General features: G+C 33.0%; 2 protein-coding genes across 7 annotated transcripts in view; one reads left to right on the top strand and one right to left on the bottom strand.

Moving 5' to 3' along the window:
* The window catches only part of LOC105326468 (uncharacterized), a 149,211-nt gene that overhangs the window by 65,066 nt on the left and 56,624 nt on the right, over positions 1-27,521 (bottom strand). The gene's annotated exons all lie outside the window — the stretch shown is intronic.
* Positions 1,347-24,019, top strand: LOC105336593 (sulfotransferase 1E1). 2 transcript variants are annotated; one of them, XM_066083158.1, is made up of 5 exons: positions 1,347-2,149; positions 17,823-18,149; positions 18,319-18,425; positions 21,064-21,253; positions 21,746-24,018. In XM_066083158.1, exons 2-5 carry the CDS (start codon positions 17,852-17,854, stop codon positions 21,853-21,855), a joined length of 705 nt encoding a protein of 234 aa, XP_065939230.1. In that variant the 5' UTR covers positions 1,347-2,149; positions 17,823-17,851; the 3' UTR covers positions 21,856-24,018. The 2 variants fall into 2 exon arrangements, with proteins under 2 accessions (XP_065939230.1, XP_065939229.1); XM_066083157.1 differs by lacking the exon at positions 1,347-2,149 and adding an exon at positions 15,630-15,888 and having other exon boundaries at positions 21,746-24,019.

The following is a 27,521-nucleotide window of genomic DNA, read 5'->3' as shown; positions in this document are numbered from 1 at the left end:
AGGAAAGCTAAAACTTGTGTTGAAGTATCCTCAGGTAGTGTGAAAATCATGATCCCTGGGGGTAGGGTAGGGCCACATTGGGGGGGGGGGGTGTAAAAGTTTTACATAGGAATATATAGAGTAAATCTTTTAAAATCTTCCCAGAAACTAATCAGTCAGATGATTCTTTATAATTGTTAAGACTTTGGCTCCAGGACAATTCTTCGGCCTCACAAGAAGGTTCAGAGTTTGATATAGCTTTATATCCCATTTATAAACAATAATTAAGGATCTTTTTAAGAACTGCAATACTCATAGTGTGATATGACTATAAAATCAGCCTGTTAGAAAAGGGAGTAATGATTAAAAACACGTAAGAATATCCAGGTTGGATGGATTTTTTTTTATACAGGATCTACATGTATTATTGTACATTGTCCAGATAGTTTGTATTATGACTCCATTAAGCTGATTTTATCATACCTATTGTTCCTCAGGTGAGCGATGTGGCCCATGGGCCTCTTGTTTTGCAAAGTTGTACCAAACCATTAGGCACATGATATCATAATGGGTTCAGCCCCCCCCCCCCCCCCCACACACACACACTTTTTCCCGCAGGAAAACATAATTGTTCCTTAATTTAGGCATTTTAGCCCCCCCCCCCCGAAAAGAAGTTTCATGAATTTTTTTTTTTTTGGGGGGGGGGGGGGTGTTTGCTTGTCAATATTTCTGAGGATTAGTCTAGCCCCCCCCCCCCCCTCCCCCTCACTTTCAATTTGCTTCCGACGCCAGTGTTAATATCCTAGCGAACCGTTGTAATGTAACATTAACGTGTAGATACTAAAACCTAAGCGATTCGTTTTTACGTTACATAAGCATGTAGATACTAATACCATAGTGAATTGTTTGAACGTGTAGATTCTAATACCCTAGCGAATCATCATAACGTATCATTAACGTGTAGATACATGTACTAATACCCTAGCAAACTGTTCAGTTTGATTTATAATACTGTATGCATAGACCTGTCAGTAGGCCTGTCAGTAGACCTGTCAGTTGGCCTGTCAGAAGGCCTGTCAGTAGACTTGTCAGTTGGTCTGTCAGTAGACCTGTCAGTAGGCCTCTCAGTAGACCTGTCAGTTGGCCTGTCAGTAGACCTGTCAGTTGGCCTGTCAGTAGACATGTCAATTGACCTGTCAGTTGGCCTGTCAGTAGGTCTGTCAGTAGACCTGTTAGTTGGCCTGTCAGTTAGTCTGTCAGTAGACCTGTCAGTAGGCCTGTCAGTTGGCCTGTCAGTTAAGATGGTAAATCACTGATAAATAAGGATCCAAATTTTCTTGTCAAATTTTTTTTATTTACGCCCATGCCTCGAATTTTTTTTATGCTTTTACGTATCAAAATATTAAACTACTCTCGCACATTTACCTAACGCAATTAAAGTACGTTTCATTGAAAGTCACGGAATTTGGCAGACTTAAAGCCAATCTTCAATGACTCACTGTAAATAGTGCGCTTACGACGTATGGACGATTTATTGACAATTCTGATCGTGATCACTTTCACAGGAAGTTACGTCATCACAAACAGGTGACTACTGTTTCAGACCGTTTACATTATCTTTGACAAGCCAAAAATTTACACGCTAGAAGTGTCAAAATGAATTACGTACGTTTTGTTCGGATACAGAGTACCAAACAAAATTTTTTTATCTAGAAGAAAATAATAATTGAAGTTTTGTTTTCACAAATAATTTAAATGTCTTCCCACAAAATACAATTAGCTCAATTTCATTTCAAGTTTTGGGAAGAGTAAATATTGAATGTGATGCTGCGATATTAGTAGAAACAGCGGCGAGATGAGAGGGAGCGCCTCAGTGATACCAGTGATTCTACCACGGGAACGACACAGCCAATGACAAAGTGCAACAAACGACTGTACATTAGACAGGCATTTCATTTTCATTCGTTTGAACAAGAGAACGACAACTAAAATATCACCGTCAACTTACTCTGTGACGTCATATTCTTTTGTCTGCCGTTGGAATTTTAAAATAGTTAACATTGCATATTTACGCAGTACTTATGATAAAACCATGAGTGTACAAGAAGTTAATGCTCTACTCTTGGTGTTGTGATATTCGGGGATGCAAAGGATGACTTACTAAATCACTGTAAGTATGTGTAATATACACATATGTATATGCTTTTCAAAAATGATAAATTTTTAAATTTGAATATTGATGGTTGTCTTAACTTACGATGACGTGTCGTATATGTTGTTTCAACCTTTATCTCGGCGTTCTCTCTCCCTAAGATATTTTGCGACCCTGCGCGGCGTGCTAACGATGTTATGAAATGTTACCGGGATATGTTGACGGTTTGGTAATCAGGAGAAATCATGAAAAAGATATCTGTTACAAATCAAAGTGATAATGTAGACCTGCACAAGATCAAGTGTTTGCTGGCATGGATAGAATAAACTGGATGAGTTATTATTAATGTACGATCATCCATAAACTTCTTTAACAAGAGTATCGTCAACTGATATAGAACTGATATTCATCTAAATCAGTTTTATCGAATTTATTGAATGTAAACAAAAATATGTAAAATATCTTACATTTAGTCAAGATAACCTGGTTTATTTGAAATTGGAAATAATATCTACCACTGCAGTCTTCTTTATATGAACCTTGGAAATATATCGGTTATATTGATTACAGGTGGCGTGTTTCTTCTAAAATTGCATCAGAATTTTAAAATTTGATTCCAACAAAATATTAATATTTGATACGTGTAATAAAAAATGTTTTGCATACGAAATTTTTTTTAAAGAAATTATAGAGATTAAATTGTTTAATTTTCCTCTTTTAACAGGGAAACTGTCTCAGGCGTTGTCATTTTTGATGTTTTATCATATCTCCATCAGTAATAACGGGTTAGAAATTCGCTGTAGCACTGTCATTACAGCAGAGGCATTATTTATGTAGCGGCGACGCGAAAGGACAGTTAAGATATACACTATCGTACTAATAAATTATACATTAGTACAAACCAATACATCTCTGCAATGAAGGAATAGAACTTCATTAGAACCGTTTTAACAAGAGCTTGGACTTTGGGTTGTTGTGTCGACTTTGGGTAGTTGTGTCAAACAGCAATGTGACATAGACCTGTCTATTTCATCGCTAGTCACTCAGCCATGGCTCTTTAAAATCAAAAAGATCTGTGTGGCTTTTGAGGTAAGACTACGCATTCGGTACACATTTCGCTTGAACAGCGTCATTTTTAACTTATTTTGACGCAAGGACAGATAGCTACGCCCTACTGAAAGTCCAAGGTCTTGTTAAAATGGTTCTTAATGTAGAGTACCAGAGGCTCTCTGCAATAATGGAATTATGGACCTTCCTTGATCCCTTACTCCGAACTGCAGGGTCGTGTTTCTCTATGTTGTGTAGAGCTGGGGATCAGAGCGGTGGAAACCTCAGGTCTCCCGCCGCTACATGTACACTTGGGGAATACCTGGCGGTGTTCGCGTATCCGACATGACAGAGCGATGTTTGCTATTCACGATAAAATCGATTTCCTCTCTTCCTCGATTCAGAAGCCGCTACATCATGTCAGAGTCGGTGGTTGGACTTTTCACTTAATGTACAAGGTAACACTGTGTGAAAATCCGTTTAGTTATAGATAATGAGTAAACTTTCAAAAATTTCAAATTGTATTCTGATTGAAAATTATATAATCGTTAGTGTCAATTTAAAGTGAACTACGGTGCTTTACAACCCCCCGATATTTTTGGTTATGTTTTGTATCGCGAAGGCTGGTTAGTTAAACTTATTAAATAGTTTTAAATATACTGTTGCTTCTCTTTCTAATAAGCTAATTTTTTAAAATGCGCTTTCCTTTATAAATCAGAAAAACACAAGTTTGTCCCTTAACTATTAGATAATAATTGACCTTCAACTCGCCGCCATTTTTAGTCCACTAAGCTCTACCGGAAGCTTATCAAGTTTAAACCTACAGTTGTTTAAAAATATCAGTTAATTACTCCTAACTGGATGTTCAGTTCTTATTCTTAGATGATCAAATATGTTAAGAAATATGTATAATATGCATTCATTTCGATTGATTGCTTCCGGTCGAGGTACAATGGCCCAAGCTTAAGATGGCCCCAGTCGTAATGTCCTTTCTGTTATAATTTATTTTAACAAATAATTTCTACAACATGACTGTATTAAAGGACAATGGTCATTGATTTATATTATAAGCGCTTTTTGTAAAAATGTAGACAATTAATGTGTATGGCATTGTATATACCGGGTACATGTAGGTTTTGTTTATATGTATGGCATTGTATATACCGGGTACATATAGGTTTTGTTTATATGTATGGCATTGTATATACCGGGTACATGTAGGTTTTGTATATACTTGCCCAAAATATCAGCGTTTGCTGACCACACTATTTGAAAAAAATGTATAGCAAAATGCTAATTAAGTATATTAACGTTTTATATCCATTTAATATTCATTTTTTTAAAAGAATTCTAACACAGTTTGTTATCTGTTCGTACCGTCTGTATTGTTTACATTAACTCCCCGGTGAGCTCAGATGTCGGACGGCAGATTTCTTTTTCTGACGTCTAATAATACACGTTTGTTGACAACGTTAGTCTTCACATCCTCCCACGCGCGTGAGATTAACGAGATAATCCCTCCTCGAAGGAGGAGCGACAACATTCGACCGTACAGATAAACGTAGAGAAGAGAAGCAATTTTATTTTCTAAGATGGCTTATGTACGGGGGGGGAGGGGTCGGGGGAGGGGGGGGAGGGGGGGGGGTCCTGACTGATTCCTCACTACAAGTCTCAGGATATATAAATCTACAATACATGTCACTGCGCTGAACAAACTAATTCATCAGCGATGGTACTTTAAAGTTAATCAGCCTCCAGACACAGCGTGCCTCAGTTTCTGCGTACAATGTACTCGCATATAATAAGGCCGTTATAATGATAATAGGACCGTTATTTATTACGTCGGCTCGGTGACCTCTGCTTCTACCGGGTTTATACAGTGCAGTGTGCTGCAGCTTTCACAATGAATTGAAATTGATTAAAGTCTCAAATTATTCCTTAAAATCACTCGATCTCGCCTCATGAACATCATAAATATCGTCAAATTATAATCAAAATGTCATCATCATTATCATCATCATCATCATTGTCATTATTATCATCATGATCCCTCAAACACAGCTTCAACTCGACCGAAAAACAAGCAGGATTTAATGTTTTTCACAGGTCGTCCATCCGAATTATTTTTTAGAACGGGAGCTACAGACCTGCATCTACATTTAACCCTTCTCACCTCCGCTATTTATTTTCAGACCGGGAGCTACAGACCTGCATCTAAATTTAACCCTTCTCACCACGGCTATATATTAATATCATCAAAAATCTCGCAAACCGAAAGGTACTGCTGCATGTATACACGACTTTGACACCAGCGGCCCCATAGCTTGTGGTTAACGCGGTGCGAAGAGTGGGGGATAGTTTCATGTCTAGAAAATATTCTAAATATTTAGCACATTAAACATCAGAAGATATTTTAAGAAGTCGCGATCGATCAGTAAAGGGTTTGATATAGCTTTCTTTCTTTTTTGTATTGCCTAAATGATTTCAAGCTATGAAAGAGGTAAGCTTTTTTGATAAATTATTGGGGGGGGGGGTCAGAAAAAAATATTTTAGATCAATACATCCCTTTTTAGAGATTTCAACATTTTACATGTATATTCAGCATGAAACAAACCAAGAATGCTGAGAACATATTTGTATTTATTAGATTTTATAAAAAATAAAACTCCGAGCAAGACAATTTTTGACACATGCGCAATAAAACTTGATTGATTACCAACGTCATTTTTTTGTTTCAACTTCTTTTTTTTCATTTTGAAACAACCTAGAAAATGTTTTACGAAAACTTCAACACAGTATCCAAATACATGTAACTGATAATGATTTTTATTTATATTCCATTTAATAATGTTCATTTTCTTGTTTTCCTTTGAAATCAATCTTTCCATTTTCAAATTTGAATTATTTTAACCCCAATGTTTAATCGAAAAATTTGTGAAAGATTTCTACGGTTTGATTTTATTCTTATTTATATAAAAATGTTAACTTCATAGAACAATATAAACTTAAACTCGGTTCGTCAAGCTGTATCGATTTGCGAGTTTCTCAGAAAGCCCAAGCAAAACTAATAGGTCAACGCGATTCTTCGTACCTGTACATCCTGTTCCCGCGGTCTAGAGCTAGCTTTAGATACGAAAATGAGAAGAAAAAACCAGCTATAACTATTCGGCAATAAAATAGGCGCAGAACAACAGCTCTATTGTCATTACAGCATTGTGCCTCCAATCGACATCGAGATGAGATTCAGTTCAGTTTTCTTTGTCTATACGATTACTCTGTAGCATTGTTTTTTTTTCCAAATTGATATTTGATATTTAGATGATGATATCGGAATATAACAAAGGACATTTTTCTAACAATTAATGGTTAATTCACACACACCCCAAACATTTCCCTTTGTTACCATGGTATTTCACCTGTCAGGTGAGATATTCAAAAATAAATTCCTACAGGAAAATAAATGTTCCCATAGGAAAAACAATATTCCTATCGGAATACAAGAGCTTGTTATAGTAATTTCAATTCCGAAAGGATTTGATAAAAATGTGATAGGAACTTTTAATTTCTTATAGGAAAACTACCTGAATCAAATTCCTACAGGAAATAGCTTTCTCTTATAGGATTTTTAGAAAATCCTTTTGGATTGTCAATATTTCCTGTAGAAGAATCATTTCTCCTATGGGAATTATCATTTTCCTATGGGATATTAATTTTTAAAGTTAAATATCTCACTGTCAGGTGAAAGTGGTTGAATACTATCTAGACAATGGTCTATCATTTGGTATTGAGGATTTTAACAAAGCTGCATCTTATAAGCGGGTGCACCTATCCGGCATGGTGCGGGTTTTTTGCGTGTGTGTGGTTTTTTTTTTTTTTTTTTTGTCTTTTATTTCCGGAACCAGAAGTGTTCATATCATGCAAGATACTTTTCTTTGCAATTCTTTCACACACACGGCATTTTTTTTATTCTATTCATTACATAATGTTTCGTAGCGTAGAATTTATGCAATGATATGGCAAATGTATTCATTACTTGAATGCACCCCGGAATTAATCATTACATAGATCTTGAAGAAATGCACAAGGAAATGTTGTTCTTTTTAAACGATTTGTCAAAAGTTTGAATTGTTTATCTTGTGCAGTTACCACAAGGATAAATTAGAAATTGGAACTTTTAATTGACATTTCGATTCACTTTTTTACGATTGAGATAGGGCAGAGATACTCTATCTTCAAAAGAAATTACAAAAAACAGTTTCTCTGGATGAGATGCTAGTAGATCATAAACTCGTTTTCTTTGAAGTTTCCAATACAGGAATTTTATGATGAAAATATACGACATCAGACAATATTTTGGTGATTAGTTGGAATTTTTTCTTGGTGAGTTGAGATTATGTCATTGGTCCTAATTGTTGCTGATACATGTATATTGCAATTGGTTTCTGACTAGAAGCTAATCTCTCTCTCCTATAATAATCATACTTTTTAATAGGCACGTTTACTTTTACTAGGAATAAGGATACATGTACTCTCTCTCTCTCTCTCTCTCTCTCTCTCTCTCTCTCTCTCTGAAAAAAAACCCCCAAGAACAGGAAAATATTCCACCTTGAACTTCTCTCAGTCTGCCTTTAAAATGAAGAATCTGATTAAAACCAAATGCAAGATCCGAGAATAGCTATAACTTTATTTAACGAATTGCTGTACTTTTTATCCACTCCTCGCACAATCCAAACAAATACAAACATTCGATGCAATAAATTAGTTTAAGAAATAAAAAAAAAACAAACTGTAAAAACGTTCTTTCTTTTTGTTTGATTAATTTACTTTTGCCCAAACAAATAACAACAAACATGCGGCCATCTTTTAAATCCTTCACTGAAGTAATCAATGTAGTAAACTGTATTTATAAAACGTACGTGTAATTAAATCGTTTCTTTGTTTATCCATGCAAATGTAATATTGTGGAACATAAACTAAAGAGCCTCCCATGATTTAGCGTGAATGTAATGCGCATGCGCAAGATTGTAAAATCTAAAAAATCCAGATGATTTCCAGAATTTTTAAAGAAATTTTCGTTGATAATTAATTAGCAAAGCTTGATTAAGAAAAAATAAAAACAAATTGGTAATCTTCAAGTACCAATGTTGTTTAAAATATATAAAACAAAAGACAGTACTCTTTCGATTTCTCGGTATTAAAGCTTAAAAATTCGAGTCTATTATTTTGATATAGTAGTATAGATGGTGTCAACTCCCATTACATGTTGTTCGAAGCATTCGCGAACTGGAGCAGAATTTTATTTCTGTGTATATTTTAGATTATATGGGAGATTCAATGAAGTAAGGTGTCATTCTCAAAACAGATAAGATAACAATTATACCCCTGTGCCGGATAAAAATGCCAGTGCCAAGATGGTATTTTTGCACCCATTTCAGTTGCATGTATCATATGAGAGGCCATTACTTAAAGAATTTTTAACCACCTTTGTGGCAAAGATATCTCACCTTTCAGGTGAGATAATAACCTTTAGAAATTAAATTCCTACAGGAAAATAATTTTTCCTACAGGAAAAACGATTTTCCTAAAGGATATTTGGCATTTCCTATCGCAATAAAAGAACTTCCTAAAGGAATTTAAATTCCGATAGGATTTGAACAAAACTTCCCTAAGATTTTTAAATCCAGTAGAAAATCTTAATTTTCTAAAGGAAAACTACATGTACCTGTCTGATTCAAATTTTTACAGGAAATTCTTTTCTCCTCTAAAAAAAACTTCTATAGGATTTTAAAAAAATAGATAGGGTTTTTTTCTCATGGGAATTATTATTTTTCTGTGGGATATTAATTTTTAAAGGTAGATATCTCAACTGTCAGGTGAGACACACTTAACACAAAGTGTTTGTATACTCTCCAGACAATGGTTTATCATTTAGCATATACATGCATGGATTTTTACAAAACTGCATCTTAAGCGGATGCATAAATGTTACCTTGGCACGGGTATAATTATCAGGCACAGTGGTTTAAATGAACTGTAATAGTCTACTAAATTTATTTTGATATACTGTCATAGTCTACAACGTCATATTTTCGAGGTGTTCACTCTTCGTCTGAGAGGCAAAAGAAGTTACGAGTGAACATCTGGGATTTGTCTTCCATCAGTTGATACTTTGACCCATTGAACAGAAGTGAAAGTTACCAAAAAACAAATATTCTAGATTCCGATTTATTTTGATAAAATGTCACAGAGATTAACGAGTAGCGTCGTCTCTTGGAGCCCCTCAAGGCAACACTTTACACTGTTTCCAAAACAGCCCTCCGGATTGAACGAAGTCGAAATGAAAAATCTAATTCTTGAATTTTTTTTTCCTTGGACAAATATTACTTCAATACGTGATAAATCGATATTCTGTAAAAAATTCAATATAAGTATTGATTCTGCAACGTAAGAGTATTGTTTGCAGAACTATTTTCATTTATCAAAACAACAAAAAAGGGGTACATCTAATTGATGCATTTATCTGTAAAATGCGCATTCGTTTTGGACCGGAATCACTTCAGATTTAAATTGGGTTACTTTACATACATCATTGAAATATCTTTAAATGCGATACATGATAAAACCTTTCATTCCATTACTTTGGTTTTGTTTTCTTGAATTTTAAGATCGAAGACAAATTACCAAAATCATTTCGTAAAAATCCCTTGTATGCACGTACAATATAAAAACTAATCAGACAAAATGCTAAAACATTTTAACGGAAAAAATGTTAATATTTATAATACATGATAAAAAGATTACAATAAAACCACAAACGTTTAAGTGCAGATATTGACAACTGCCAAATACTGACAGGTTTTATGGTTGAAGACAGATTTATGTTTTATAAGAAACGCAAGCATTAGATTTGAAACCGAAAATAATTGTTCAAAATTAGATTATCTGCACGAGCCCTGTTACTGGCGATGAAATGCATCTCTGTAAATGTGTTCACAGTTGTTTTTTGGAGTGAATTTAACCAAATTTCTGAGATGGTGTTTTCAGCTGTGCAAACACAACAAGGGCAAGAAAACAATTTGTGTATTGGACGAGTTCCCTTATCTCTCTCTCTATCTCTCTCTCTCTCTCTCTCTCTCATGCCATGAATTTCATTACTAAGATATCTTTATCCTTGTTTTATTTCTTCTAGCAATTACATTTCATCCGTCGGAAAAAAATAGCTCTTAAAGCATGAATCTTTATACTCGTGAATTGTACTGAATTAAAGGCGCGTTTTATAGAGACTCATTAATCAAATTTTAATTTCGCCATTTTACGCAGCACAGTTAAGGCTGTCAATAAACTCCGTTCAGACAAAAAGTACGGGAAATTATGACATCACAATATATTACAAACCTTGAAAGTACTTACAGACCCTGAAACGTGCTACTACACCTCTAAAACGAACCGTACCGTTCCGTGCAAGAAACGAACCGTACCGTTCACAAAACGAAACGTACCGTTCACAAAGCGTACCGTACCGTTCACAAAACGAACCGTACCGTTCACAAAGCGAACCGTACCGTTCACAAAGCGAACCGTACCGTGCAAAAAGCGTGCAAGATAATTTATGCAAGACCCGCCTCAAGACGGACAAAAAAGCGTACCGTACCGTGCAATAAGCGTGCAACTTCCATATATGGCTTATTGACCTAATGTCTTTCGATGAATACGGACGGAGATTATCGCTGACAAGATAAGTTCAATATTTTGCTAGATTTTTTATACGGGATTAGATAACACATACTAAGATTTAAAACTGTTATTCTTATTTTTCATTTCTTAGACCGTAACCATTTCTTTGTTTTTCGACAAAACTTGCATCGCCGATTTCTTAAACATTGTAAACTATTAACGTTCACACAGTCCGTGGTTATACTGTTTTGATTATTTTTATAAAATGTTTTAAACATTGGGTACATACTGGACTTTACATAGCTTTAAGTGATTCTCGGGAGAGAGAGAGAGAGAGAGAGAGAGAGAGAGAGAGAGAGAGAGAGAGAGAGAGAGAGAGAGAGAGAGAGAGAGAGAGAGAGAGAGAGAGAGAGAGATCTCGTTACCCAAAACGTTAGAAAGTAGCGTTTGTTAAGAAATATATATATACACTATGGCTAAACAATGTTGAAATATATCTATATATAATTTTATATCCTTTTTAAATTAAAAAAAAAAATGTTGACTTAAGTTACGCAGACCCAGAAAATGTAAATGACAACCACATATTACCGGTGACTCGAATGATTTGTTCTTGAGCTATTTATGTACCAATAAATAAACAAAAAATCACTGATACATGTATGATGAATTGTAAATAAATACATGTACACAATCTAAATGCATTAAATGCAAGCATTGAACGGAAAAAAGTACACGCATTCCATAAAATAACTTTCAACTTTATTTCCCGCATAGCTGGTAATGGCGTCGTGATTTCACATGAACAAAAATCACTCCAGCGAAACACGTGTACAGAAGCTGATCTTTGGTTCTATACACAACAGGTGTTATTGTCTTTCTTTGGTTTTTAGCAGTTATTGTACTTTACAACTAACTCTGTATATTTGGACGCTTAAATAGGTGTACACGAGATGCTGGTATTCACACCTTTCCACGGGCGCCTGTGAGGTTACTCATCACAATCTGTCGTGTGTATAGTCTGAATATATCTTACTTCTACTTTGTTAGTTTCATGGCTTTTTTTAATCTCTTAAAAACAAAAGAACCGTCTGTAGAAATGGACACAAACAACTACACGAAAGACTATCGGCGCGTGGATCTGTGGAACAATTCAGCGACTCTATACATGCGGGATTTTCACATATTAACTTGCGATAAAAATATCATTTACCGGGTACATTTATGTACCCCAAAAAAATCATTAATTAAATCATAAATAGTTGAATGAGATAACAAGTACATGTAAGAACAAACACAGCTCTTTTAAAATTTATTTTCACTCTTATATGTGTGATGTGAAATAGCGTCGAAATTATAACCGTCGAGATCAATCTATATGTACATCATCCGCTGTACAAACTTTTAGTGTTGAAATCGTTTTGAAAACCATGAGTCTAAAATAAATGAATTCAATTCATACAAATAAAAATCTAATAATTCCAAATGGCTTGCACACAATTACATACACCCTCAGAGAGAGAGAGAGGAGAGAGAGAGAGAGAGAGAGAGAGAGAGAGAGAGAGAGAGAGAGAGAGAGAGAGAGAGAGAGAGATTATAATACTTAAATTAAAATTTTATCACTGAACTTTATTATTTAAAATTTCGCTTTAGGTTTCTATAGTTGGTCATTTGAGCGGGATTTGAGCGGGATTTTATCTCAGGACACCACGTGCTTCGCCTGTCAATCAGTAACAGTACAGATCACGCCACGCGCCGCGTGCTACTTGGCTCCTCCTATATGACTAGAAGAAAATTATCGACTGAAACATTTTTGTTTTATGTTTTCTTATATCCCTATTGAAAAGAGTGTTCCTATCTTAAATTATTCAACAATAATTTCTCTCCGATTTCATGATTATAATTCATGTACTGGCGATCAGAGTCGTTTTCCCTCGCTGTCGTATTATTTGTGTTACTAGATAAATTCTTATATATTTATAACTTTTAACATTGAATTCATTTGTTGATTACCGGGTATTTTTTCTTGTCCTGTTTACAACAAGTATGTGTGTAAAAAGGTAAATAAAATATAAACAGGTTAGTCAGCATTTGTAAAACGTCAGCTAAATCGCATGCATACAGTGAAGAGCGGACACTTGTTCAACAGAATGATAAATATCGCCATTATATAAATAAAAGTGAACATGACTGTATAGTTTAACGGAAAAACAAAAACTAATAGTCATATTTTGACTATACACGCGATCTTAGTTCAGATAAGAGAGGCGATGACGGGTTAGATGTAGGCATGATCTATGTATACAAACAAGTGCAGAAAATCATAGAATTAATATTTAAATGAATAAAAATTCGTATCAAAAAACTATATAACAGTTGATTTCAAGATTTCTTATCTATCCATTAATTTCACATTGTCTATTCACTAAGGCAATCGGCGATCGGCAATAGTACTACAGTAGTACGCAATAAAGAATGATCATACGAATTATGAATAATAAAAACTAGCCGAGAATCAAGACAACGATAAAGGTTACTAAACTAAAAAAAAATATCGGAATAAAGTCGGGGCAATTTGTTATAGCAATTTTAAATGGATTAGAAGTATTTAATGACTTCAACTCAAGTACATGTATAGAAATAAAAACTCAAGATGCTTTGTAAAATTATCGACAGCTCGCTGAATTAACAAAAATATATCGGATTAAAGTCAAACAGTTCTTTTAATCTATCTGAATGATTACATTAATCTAAATTAAATACTAATAATAACAGACTGATCAAAATTAAAATTATCCCCGCTTCCCAGTTGTCACTGAGTACACGGTTCACACAACGTATCAAAAACGGGGGAACGGATGGACGTTCTGATTTTAAATAGATCGATTGAAATGGTTTTGTAATATATCATATAAAAAAAAGAAAAATTCTTGTCATAATTACCACCTTGCTGAAGTAGATCGGGCAAAAACTAAACAAAATTATATGGAGAAAAATCAAAGCGTTCAGACCACGCCTATACCTCATTAATAAAGCGCGCAAACCGTTCACAAAGCGTGCAGCTATTTTTAGCAAAGCGTACCGTGCAAGAAGCGAACCGTTCCGTTCACAAAGCGTACCGTACCGTTCACAAAGCGAACCGTACCGTTCACAAAACGAACCGTACCGTTCACAAAGCGAACCGTACCGTTCATAAAGCGTAACGAACCGAACCGTGCAACTGGTGTAGTAGCACGTTTCAGGGTCTGTATTAATCTGTTCGTTAGCAAAACTAACTTATACTTATCTTTTAATTGAAAACAACAAATGCTATTACTTACAATTTTGATGTCCGTTATATCGTACACACTGAAAAATAAGCGAGATGTCGTTCTCGCTGTACTACAAAATATGACGTCATACGCTTCAAAATGACGCATTAAGTTAAGTCATTGAAGCTATCCTGCAGTTTTTTAGCGAAGAAAAATAGATGTCATAGATTAACGGAAAATTATAAATGGATATTTTGTTTAACATTATTTGTAGTAGAATGCTACCTATATAGTCTTATTTTCTTTTTGTTAAAAGTATGCATCGTATGCAACCTTGGTTTTGTATAGAATATCGTATATTTTAAAGCTGAGTACCTAAATAAATCACTTAATTGTAAGGGCATAAACTAACCTGATCCTGACAAACTTTTACATGTAAATTTGAATTATGCTATGTAACTTGAAAACTGCTACGATCCTTGTAAAATCTTACAAATTAATTATTTATTCATGAAATTAACCCTGTGACCTTCAAAATTATTCAACATATGGATTATAAATCACGGTTTCTACTAACAAATTATCTTACAAAGTTCGCAGCGTTTTTCAAAATCTACGATATAACATCAAGTTATATTATGATTCAGTTTTGAATTTGGACATGATTATGCCCTTGCAACATTGAATTTTTTAAATGACCTCAAAACCACAAATACATCTGCTTGTACCATGCGACTGCCATATCACGTGACCACTATGAACATAAAATATTGTACTGTTATATATATATACATATTTTAGAAATGTATTGCACTTGAGTGACTGTTGTTGATTTTTTGAAGGACACGCCAGTTGAGCTAAAGTATACATGTTTTCATCACAAAAATTTGCAGATATTTTTATTGGCCGCCTTAACTGTAATGCGTGTGTCTCCACCGACACAGGAGTTCTAAGTATAGACTGGATTTTTCTTGTTCTTAAAAAAGATCCAATGTCGACTGATAAATATAGAGTAACATTTTTTGAGGCAAAGTTACAACATTAATGTGCAAAATCTAAAGTTTTTCTCAATAAATCGTTGTAGAGAGGATATTTATGAACCTTTTCATATTTTCTCAGATATTTAGATCTTCAAAAAATATGCAGTTCGGCAGCTCTTCTTAGTGATTAAAAAGACATAGTTTTATACTTGTATGCATACTTTGCATATTAAACAACCTTTAGAACCACATATTTATTGCTTTTTTATCTTTTGGCAACAGTCTTGGTCAATTTGAGTATAAACAGGTCAGTTCAAGAAATGTTACATTCTTCTCCTCAATTGAACAAGATGGAAGTACATCCCTCTTAAAAAGATATGAAGTTATACACAGGTATTGTGAGTGCCCTTTATTTTTGTCACTATTCCCTTAAAGTAATTTAGTACTGAAATAGATATGTCATTTAGTTAAACATCACGATGTCTTAAAATATCCTAAGTACACTTTAAAATCACTTACTAACTGTTTGGCGTTTTCATTTTTATCACAATGCAAATTTCGTAGTCACTTCTTATGAACTTAGCCAAAAAGTATATCAATTTATTCGTTTTTTGCCATTCCGTTAAATCAAGCAGACAGAGCGGGATTGCTTCTAAATCCAATCAAATATGGAAGGAGAGACATCCAAACCAAAACCTACTGGACCCATTGTGTTTGATGGAATGGTCGTTCCGCCGTTCCCACCACTTTTACAAGATGGAATGTCGGAAAGACGACATCCTTATTGTCACTTATCCAAAATCAGGTAATTCTAATTATTTTAACAATAGCACAGTGACATAAACTAATACAAGGTTTACAAATAAAGTTCAAATTAATATGACTAATCATTATGTATACAGAGGAGACATATCTAATTATCTTGATATTTTCAAGTTAGTAACCTGTAGAACATTTCAAATTATGAAATGGAAAAAAATCAAGATTCATGAACATCGGATATTAGTGGTAATAAATAATAATTTAAATGAATTTTGCTTAGTGTAATGGAACGTCCTAAAGAAAAAACAATAAAAAAAAAACACTAAAAAAACATCAACAAACAAATCAAAACATTATGCAGTATATACAAAAAGTGGTCTTATTTTTGGTAAAAAGACATCGGGTTGAAAAATAAGTGGGTCTCGGTCATCAACAAAAGAACGTAAATGATAGCAGCGTGTATACAGATTGACGTATTTATCTATTTTATTTAATATTTTAAGGTCAGTAACCTGTTTAACATTTAGAAGGTTATAAAATAGAACAACTTTATGGTTTGTGAACAGTGAATATTCAGTGGTAATTAATAATTATTAAAATGGAATTTGCTTTCTGCAATTGAATCTCCTCAAGCAAAAAACAGTGTGTGGTTTTTATAGAAATGACCTTAATTTTGAATTTAAAAAAAACAAAACAAATAAAACAAACAAACATCGGGTTGAAAAATAAGTGGGTCAAATACAAAAACAGGTAATTTCTGTGACTGAGTATAACATAAATAGAATTTGAAATTCTCATTTGTTTAGAGAAAGTCTAGGCATACACTAAATGTAAAGCAAAATTTAATTCTGTCATGAGAGGACAAGGACTCATTTAGTCTATTCTACTGACCTAACGTCAGTAGTTTGATCGTGTAAAATTAAATAACTAATTTCTGAAATATGAGACCAATGCATTATGAATGTTTGTACGGTGATTTGGCAGTCAGTGTTCAGTGTTCTTATAAATAAAATGTTGTTGATAGGTTTAAAAAAAATTAAAAAAATGAATGTTTTTCTTTGTATGGGTCTTTTTCTTTTTATTTTTATATAACTGCGCTAGAAATCTTTCTCCCATATTTTTTTTCTAATACAAGATCTTGAAGATACGTTTGCCGGTTTGGTTTTTGTTGTCAGAAAGAATTCAGGATGCTGAGCAATATGCGGTTTTTTTATGTAGCACATATAATATTCAAACTCATAACACGATAATAGGAAACTCCTTCTTTAAATGAAAAAAAGAACAATTAGATAACAATAACACTGATCCAAGAACATTCAATTTAGTTAAATGTAACATAAACTGCGGGTGAGATTCAAAATCTTCCTCCACAAACCGTCAACATGTTAACTCTTTATATCCATTTAAAGTCTCAATTAACATTTTGATGATGGCAATTTAACAATTTAACTCTGTTGCTAAGCGCTTGCAAAAATGCGATGTATATCACTGACGTCAGCATCAGTGCTACCCTTTCTAAGATGCTTAGACATAACTCAGCAGGGAGTTCATGTTTTGAACAATATGCCAAAGATAATGGGTTGCAAAAAATAGCTATTATCAATGGTTTGTCTTTTTACTGCAAGAAGCTGTGTCTAAATGGTTTTCAGATATCCATACATGTGTCATACTGACCAATTTGAGCTTTTTTTATGTTCGCTGCCTTTAAGGTCAGACGACACGTTCCTCGAGAAACCTTTTGTATCTCCTCGTAATAAAGAGTTCCAATAAAAAATATTAATTTTGTAAATACTTAAAAAATGATCAAAATTTACTTGTAATTGGTAATATGTCTAGATGGTCGAGTGGTTAGAACCGTGGCCGCTCAATGCCTGAAGCATATAGGTTCTAGAGGTCGTGAGTTCAAAGCCCCGCCCCGGCGGAGATGTTTTTCTAAGAAGATTGTCATTTCCGTACGTTTTTTCTGTTCTTGTTTAGGCACGCACTGGGCGTGGGAAATAGTAACCATGTTACTGAAACAAAGAGCGGAATACTCAAAGGAACCGATGGAGTGTTTCTTTTTGGAAGCTATGCCAGGTTTCAATTTTGTGCATAATTTGCCTTCCCCTAGGATCTTCAACACGCACATACCTATTCGATGGTTTCCAAATCAGCATATCGAAAATGGCGCGAAAATTGTCCACGTTCTAAGAAATCCTAAAGATATCGCTGTGTCAATGTATCACCATTTCAAAAATGTTGGGATGCTTGGCGATGTCGAAAACTTTCAAATCTTTTTGGAAAAGATGTTCATGAATCCAAAAGGTAAGACAAAGACAAATATTAATACAGAGAGGGAGCAAGAAGGATGTTTGAAGAAATGTTAATTGGTTAACGTTGGTTGTAGAGTTTACAATCAAAAGATTTTTGAATTTTCGTCTTCTTACAAATGTCAATTGATAAAGCAGAAATTAAAACATATTTTATTTGATAGCTCAAGTTATGGATGGATGGTTTAAGTTTGAGAAGGACTTTGAAAAAGCAAAAAAGAACGACAAACTTGGAGCTATTATCACTGTTCATTATGAGAGCTTAAAAAAGGTAATTTCAATAAAAAGCTGATGACTCCATTTTGGCTACTCCATTTTGTGGCTATTACAAAAGCAAATTATTTTTGTTAACACCAGTATCATTGACGTGTTTAGAAAGAAAACCGTTTTGTTTTATAAATATATTAGGTTAATTAAAGCTGCATATGTTTTGTGGACTATAAAAGTAGAAAGAAATATTTAAAACAAATTACTCTTCATTTTAGAAATCATGGTATTAAACTTATTTGCTTTATCAACTGCTAATGACGAAGTCGCATAACAATCAAACCTGTCTTGCTGGGGGGGGGGGGGGGGGGCGAATCCTCATAAGTGGCGAAATAACGCGGTCTCATCTTATGCAGAGTTTGTTTTCCAGAAAACGTTTCCTCGTTAAAAACCGCAATGCCAATTATTATACATATTTTTAGCACATTTATCATTTTAAAGCGTATATAAATGAAGTTTTATATAAAATCGGAACAAGCAGCTTTCAGGAATTTTGCTTTAAATAGGTCTTACCCTTTATAATGATAACACTTTTTAGAGAATTAATTGACCATAATATGAATATATCTATAAAAAAAAAAACCCACTTCGCAATCTTTTTAAGTTTCATTTTAAAATGCTTTGTGTGAATGTTTGTTGCAACCACTATTGAAATAAAACCACTATTGAAATAAATTATTTCAATAGTGGGTGGGAATGCATTTCATTAGAAAAATCACTTTGCAACCACTATTGAAATAAAACTACTATTGAAATAAATTATTTTAATAGTGGTTGGAAATGCATTTCATTTGAAGAATCACTTTGCAACCACTATTGAAATACAACCACTATTGAAATAAATTATTTAAATAGTGTTCCGGGATGTATTCCATTTTGAAAATCAATTTACAGACACTGTTGAAGTAAAACTACTGTTAAAAAAAAAATTCAATCGTAGCTTAGAATGAATTTCTTTATAAATATCACTTTGAAAATTTATATATTTTTCTTTTAATTTCTTTTTCCACAAACATTTCATGTCCTATGGATATTGTATATTATTTGCACAATAGTGAACATCTTTTTAATTGCCAAAACTTCTATTCAAACCCCCTGCAGCTGTATATTGAATAATTAATTATTGATAAATATTTTTATAAATATCACTATTAAAATATATTATTTCAATAGTGGTTAAGGATGCGTTTCATTTCAACCACTATTGAAATAATTTATTTCAATAGTGGTTAGGAATACCTTTCATTTCAACCACTATTGAAGTAAAGTATTTCAATAGTGGTTGATGATGCATTTCATTGTTATGTCAATTAGTATGTCTGTTTGTAACACTTTCCTTTCTGCTAGGGGAGTTTCTGAATATAAGATGTATGTCTTATGAGATGATAAATTCCTTTTTGATTATGATGTTCTTTGATTTACCTCTATATGGTCATGTTTCCCATACCACCTGTCATCTGGAACCGAAAGTGTCATGCACAGTCGGAATAATAGGCATTAAAATGACATGCATCTCCACCACTATTGAAATAGTTTATTTCAATAATGGTTGTAATGAACCACATCCTTAACCATAATTGAAATACTTTACTTCAATAGTGGTTGTAATGAAATGCACACCTAACCACTATTGAAATAATTTATTTCATTCAATATTGGTCATAATGAAGTACATCCCCAACCACTATTGAAATTATTTATCTCAATAGTGATATTCATTATAACATATATCTATAATGACATGTAAGCTATAAAATATTTTTTTAATATGCAGGGGTTTTGAATAGAAGTTATTGCGTTGTCCTCTGGTACGAATAATTTACAATTTTCATAAAACCTGATATATCTATAGAAAGAGAAATAGGTAAAGAAAAAACATGAAAACAATTCTATATGTTAATCTGCGAGGATTGGTTATTTCTGCACAACAATAAAAATCCTAAAGTAAGTACATTTATTTCACAGTCTTGATTATCATTACCGTAAAATATGCAAGTCTTTAGTACCTTAATTGTGTATTTGAAATTGTTTGTTAGATAAAAACAAATGTATTTGCATGTTTATTTGCGAGAATTGGTTATTAATTTCTACACAGCAGTGAAAATTGCAACATACTTTTGTATTTGAAATTATTCATTAGATTTCTTTTATTTCAAAATAGTTTGCAAATATGATATTCAACTTCTTTTTTCCAAATGTGTTACATTAGTGATTACATAGTTATATTTATAAAGTAATTCATTCCCATCTACGATTGATAAAATAAATCTACTAGTAGTTGAACTTTAATGGTGTTTGTAAAGTAGTTCTTTTAATAAAATACATCCCGAACTTCTATTAAAATCATTACTTCAATAGTAGTAGTGGTTGCAAAGTGATACTTCAAATGAAATGCATTCCCAACCACTATTGAAATAATTTATTTCAATAGTGGTTTTATTTCAATAGTGGTTGCAAAGTGATTTTTTCTAATGAAATGCATTCCGAACCACTATTGAAATAATTTATTTCAATAGTGGTTTTATTTCAATAGTGGTTACAACAATGTTTTTAATTAAACTTTAAAGAAAAACAAACTAATAAAAGGTCATATATAATGATGTGCTAAACAAAGATATACCAATTACTTTGTACACTTTCAGAATCCAGTTCAAGAAACCAAACGACTGGCTGAGTATTTGAATGTTGAACTTAGTAAGGAAGAAATCACAGAAATATCGGATAAATGTAGCTTCAAGAAGCTAAAGCTGGCCAGTCAGACTGTCAAAGACAACTCATTAGCGGCGAATGTTGAACTTTTTAAAAAGACGGAGCCGTTTGTTCATAGGAAAGGTATGGATTTTATCACCATATATTTACATTTTTCCAGTGTCTATGCCTGTGATAAAACTACGTATCGATTTTTACTAATTAACTCATAAAGCCAAATTGAAGCAGCAGCGGGGTTTGCTTATTCATATTTAAACATTTAATTGTACGATGGTGGAAAATTATATAATTAAAATAATAAGGAATCATTCTTTGAATATTATGAGATGATAATTTCGGTCGGGCGTGATCAAATCTATCATAACGCCTTTCGAGCTTTATTGGATTTGATCACGCCCCGACCAAAATTATCACCTCATAATACTAAAAAATGAATCCTTAATCCTTATTTAATAGAAATAACAAATATTGAGTTTGATGCACTAAGCATACTGCAATAGAGTAGTGATAAACATTTTGTCTTAATTTGATTTTTATGTATTTACATAGCCAAACAGATTTCGCGATTATTGAACAATTTTATGACCCAGGAATATATATGTTCTTCTGTTTCAGGAGAAATCGGAGACTGGAAGAACCATTTTACCGTTGTTATGAATGAAAATTTCGATGCAATCTTCAAGGAGGAAATAAAAAATTCTAATATCCAAGTGCAATTCGAGTGACAATTGGTGTTGAAAGTACCAATTCAATCTACGTTTATTTTGGAACGAATATCAATTATATGTATTAGGTGACGTCGAAAAGGAAGCATAAAAAAGAACCCGTTTCATATCTTCCTTTTTTTTTTTGTTTAAGGTAGTTTTAGATGTTGGAAGTGCTCACTTCTTGCAAAGCACATTGCATAACTAGGTCACAAATTGAAAGTATTTTGATTTTTTTAGTGCATTGGTTTTTTAAGCTAGTAGTCGTTCGCTTGCAAATAAGAATTAAAAATCTGGTTGAAATAGAGTAATCTAGGATAACAGATAATATAGAAACATTTTTTTTTTCACATTGCATTGCTTGGTTACATATTCAAAGGATTTGTTATTTTAATTGCGATGATTTTTAAGACAGTGCCCATTTGCTTGCAAAATGAACTCAAAACGTAGTTAAATTCCACGTAAGATCACGTGTGATGAGGTGCATGCTCCAAAAAGTTGCATGTACTGTGATCATCTTTTTGCATTAAGAAAATGATGTTTGAATACAAACTATGTGCATGAGACAATTTTTTTCATTCATTTGTTTTGTAATCATTCTAATGTACAAGTAGCGAACATTCTGTATATTGGTTTCATATAACGTCTGTCTTGTGCCAAAAGCGGTTTATTTTTATTTGTAATATCACTGACAAACATCAGAAGGAGGAGAAACATGAAGCATACTAGTAATTCAGAAAATGATATTTAAATGCAAACAATGTGCATGAGACAATTTTTTTATTCATTTGTATGAATATGTTTCAACGTCATTGCCTTTATGGTTATTTAAAAATAATCCACATGTTAGATATATTTTAAATGCCCACGAAGAATAAATCTTCTTTTCTTTGCTAAAGAATACTGTAATCTTTTGTGATTTTTTTTTACATTTAAAAAGGTTTAGAATTTGCTCAGTTTTTTACATGGCTTTTCGCGGGGTTTCTGGTAGTATCCATTATTCAAGAAAACAAAAATTAAAGCATATGTAACAGCAAGTATACAAAGCAATCCTTTTCAATCAAAAATGAGAACCGAATGAATTTTTTCTTCTAAAGTTAACTTGTTGCAAATGAAAAAAAATCATAGCTCATGTTATGTACTAAGTAAACGTACCCAAATGTTAAATAAGTATTATAATGTCTTTGTACTTGGGAATCGGTTTGCTAAAAACATGGCGTTTTGCCTTTTTAATCAATCACACCGCGTTATCAGATTTTCTCTGAGGTTCAATTAAATGTGTCCATGTTTCACCACCTATAACAATATTCGATAAACGTCGTCCATTGCAATTTTTGTATATTTTAAGTAATTTTCTACATATCTCAACCCGCAATTGTTTTTGTTTTTCTGTTAAATAGATGATGTTCCCACCTTGTACCTACCTTTTTGAGTCCAAGTTGTTCCTTAAAAATTGTAAATACTGTTCCCGATGAAATGCCTACTAAATTTGCTTTTGTTTAATGTCTAATTGACCATCATCAGTAATAGTATCGGTAATTTTGCAAGTATTGCATCCGTTTAAGCCATACGAGGTGCTCAAAGACGTTGCTTATCCTCATGGTCAGTCTACCTGTAAACTCGCCTCGGTGACATACACTTGTTTGTATACAAATCACACAGCGTTTTGAAAACTTTGTTCAAGTTTTTACCAAGTATGACACTTGTTTTTATGTAGCCTCTTATTTCAGCCTTATTGAATGATGACTTACCAGTTACATTTTAAAACAGTGTCTCGAGTACGAGTTATATATCAGCTTCTCAAAGAGGTATTCGATGATGAAACGTGGTCAGATAAACGACCATAAATAGAATATACACAAAATCATGCGTTAAAGACATTGAACCCTGTATTTTATAGAATCAGATAACTGAATTTATTTTCGAACACTCCTCGTATGGCTACAACTTTCTAGTCATCTTAATTAAATCAAGTGTGTGTCTGAGTGTTTATGAACATCTATAAAATAACTGTTATATATTAAAACATAGCATTATTTATTTAAAAGCAAAACCGGACAACTTGAAGTATCTTTAAGTTAGCTTAAGGCATATGTTCTCCTCATTTAATGTTAAAATCTAGTAAATAAATTGAGCTTACATTGAATTCTTTTAATTATGTTTCATATTATTAAATTACAGTTATAATGTTAACGGGGCTTATACGACAAAAACAAATTGTGTTTTATACTGTCTTTTCAATATATTATGAGGGATACTTGCAACAATCTTTTTCAAATGGTTTTGATGAATGAAATATATGAAGAACGCCTATAGGTACTTACAGAATGCTTTTGAAGTTATTAAGTATGCGGAAAGATATGTTAATTAGTTTGAACACCATAATATCTTAATCCTAAACACACTTGGAAATCATTGACTACGTATTTAGCATTTTAATTTTTTATCACAAACTTATGCAAATCTTTTGAACTCAGACAAAAAGTAGGTCAATGTATTCGTATTTTGCATTCCGTCAAATTTAAAATTAGTTTTTGCAATAACACCTTCACAAAAACAAATACTACTTATACTTTAATAGTTTCTTTTTTAATTAAAATAAATATGACTCATTTATTAAAATTATTAATAAAATACAGAGGAGAGAAATGTATCTTAATAGTTTAAGCTCTGCAACCTGTAGAACATTTAGAAAGTTGTGAAATAAAAAAAATCATGGTTGATGAACATTGGATATTCAGTGGCAAGGAAGACTTTTTTTAAATAGAATTTGTTAATTGTATTTGAGCGGCCAAAAATCCCAGTGCGTGGTACATACATAAAGTGACCTTACATCGGGTTGAAAAATAAGTGGGTCAATTTCAGAAACAAGTAAAAACAGGTAACTAATGGAAACATGTTCATGTGTGCGTGTATGCTATATAAAATCATTTTATGGGACTGAGTTTAACAGAGCAACAATTTTATAAAGTATTATTAAATTAAGCAAAATCTCGGCATACAAGATTTATTTTATAGCAATTAAACATCTACTATATCTTGGTGTGCATTTGAGTGTTTACAATTTAGCTTGAGGATTTCAAGGTGCCCTTGGAGTGATACTTTAGCATTGACTGTATCTATCATCTTTTAAATACATGATAAGGCTTTTGATATAATTGTATTACTTCGCAATGGTAAACACTTATTTAACGCTTTTAATAAGAAATATGAAACGTAACATGCATATGTGGCCATCATTTTAAAGATATTTTATATGTATTGAAATAAAAGAGAAACTATATTCTGAAGTCGTAATGCAATCACACACGTCTCGAATTTTAGGGCGAATCTTAAGTGCGAAATACTGTGGTCTCCTCTTATGCAGCATTTCTTTGGAAAAGAAATTTTGCACATATTTTTTTTTTATTTTCCCACTAAATGACCGGAAAAACAACTGCAATGCTAATTGTAATACACATTTTAAAACACCCATAGTTTTAACACTTTGCTCTCTTTTTAAGTTTTTTTTAATATGCTTTGAATATGTTCATTTTAAATTAAAGAATAACAAACTAAAAAAAGCTGTCACATGATGAATGACCATCGCCTTAAAGAGAGCTTAAAGGTGCTTAAAGGTGCTTAAAGACGATCTTTAACCGACCTTTAAGCCACGCTTAAAAGTGGCTTAAAGAAGGCATAAAGGGGGCTTAATTAAAGAAAGCGTAAAGATTGCTTAAAGGTGCTAAAAGGCAGCTTAAAGACTGATTTTAAGCGACGTTTAAGCGACCCTTAAAAACAACTTATTGGTCCTTAAGGTCGAAACGTATTTAAGCCACCTTTAATATACCTTTAAAATACCTTTAAGCTATTTTTTTAAAATCATTACAGTTTTATTCAATGTCGTGCTTACCTTACCAACAAAAAATATGAACTTTATGACAATTTAATAAATATGATCATTGGACAAATTATTTTACCTTTATGCGAAGTATTATTCTAAAAAAACATGGCCGTGCGTCACGACAAAAACACACCTGTTGTGTATATCCTGTATATTCTGTGTTAGTTCCAGGGTTTTTCTGAGGTTTAACAAACAAAAGATTTTAATAAGATATACACAAAGACATGTACAGTACCGTGATTAAGTAAATCATGTAAACTATATTCTGCTGCAAGTTTCAATGATTCTAAGGCAGCATAGAATCAAATAATTAATATTTAAATGTTTAATTGCATGCATGATTTTTAAACTATCAATTCTATAACAAACAATATCACCAAATACCGGTGACGTATTTACTGCATGTGGCAATTGCATGTGTCATATTATATTACCCCTTTAAAAAAATGAAATTGAACTTTATTTATTTTACATAAGCAAGTTCTACAACTTATATTAATATCTCTCGCTGGCACGAATGTTATCGCGAGGGGGTCATTGGTGTGGGAAGAAGCCGGAGTACCCGGAGAGAACCCACGTGTCCAAGCGGGCGACCGCCATACCCTGTCACATAGAACCACTGTCGATCACGGGGATCGAACTCGGGTCGCAGCGGTGATAAGCGAGTGCACTGTCCACATAGCTACTTGGACACCTTGGACCCCTTTTAAATGCATGTGCATATTAATTAACCCCTCCAGTTTATGATTACTGTAATTAATTAGTCGTTAGATTTAATTTACTCTTACAAACATGTATCTTTGATTGGTAGACGTAATATTTTAAAACTCATGGTGAGGAAATAATTATTAGAGAATGAACCACTAATGTAAATATGTTTTTTAATTGACTTGTCGTATTCACGTACATACTTAGGTCGATAACTTCAACACCTCAAGGAACCATGGTGTACGCATTGGCAGAAGACACATCGTTGTGTATATCTTGTATATTCTGTGTTAGTTCCAGGATGTTTTTTTTAAGTTGAACACACAATAGACTTTAATTAAATATTTACATATTCAGAAACGAAAAAAAAACCATGCCTACACAAACCAAGCAGCAATATGCCTTTAATTTAATTAATAAGTTAACTTTAAGGAAACTTATAGACGGTGTGATGACGACTTAAAGGTAGCGTAAACGCCATTTAAAGACGATTAAAGTTTGGTTAATGGTGGCTTAAAGACGTTTGGAAATTAATATATAATTAATAAGGACTTACAGTGATGTCATCCTGAAAGTTGACATGAACAGGATAGGATAGGATGCATGCAGGATGCACAATACATGATAGAAAAGACACGTTAAATTCCATTCTATCCTATCCTATCCTACATCCTGTAGCCAGATTCAAGTATAAATTTCAGAGTGATTTTGCGATAGCAATATTGTATTAGGTATAGCTTAATGGTGGCTTAAAGGTAGCTTAAATATTATATATCCCTTAAGCCACCTTTAAGCTTCCTTTAAGGACTATATATATGTCCTGAAACACACGAAAACCTATCAATGTTAACACTTTTAGAATCCAGTCTAAGAAACCCAACGATTGGCTGAGTATTTGAATGTTGAGCTTACTGAAGAAAATATCACAGAAATATCGGATAAATGTAGCTTCAAGAAGCTAAAGCTGGCCAGTCAGACTGTCAAAGACAACTCATTAGTGGCAAAGGTTGAACTATTTATAAAGACTGCTTGTTCATAGGAAAGGTGTGGACATGTACTTGTACATGTACACACAACCATTCCTGGTAGCATTACA

This window comes from Magallana gigas, chromosome 4 (genome assembly GCF_963853765.1).
Source record: "Magallana gigas chromosome 4, xbMagGiga1.1, whole genome shotgun sequence".
Taxonomy (NCBI): Eukaryota; Metazoa; Mollusca; class Bivalvia; order Ostreida; family Ostreidae; genus Magallana; species Magallana gigas.
This window is presented reverse-complemented; position numbering and strand designations above follow the sequence as displayed.

What these genes read in the sequence shown, in the direction of transcription:
- LOC105336593 (XM_066083157.1), top strand. Translation starts at nt 15,657, where the DNA reads ATGAACTTAGCCAAAAAGTATATCAATTTATTCGTTTTTTGCCATTCC. An exon ending in GATGTTCATGAATCCAAAAG is followed by an intron (nt 18,150 to 18,318) that starts GTAAGACAAAGA and finishes TTTATTTGATAG; the next exon opens with CTCAAGTTATGGATGGATGG. An exon ending in GCCGTTTGTTCATAGGAAAG is followed by an intron (nt 21,254 to 21,745) that starts GTATGGATTTTA and finishes CTTCTGTTTCAG; the next exon opens with GAGAAATCGGAGACTGGAAG.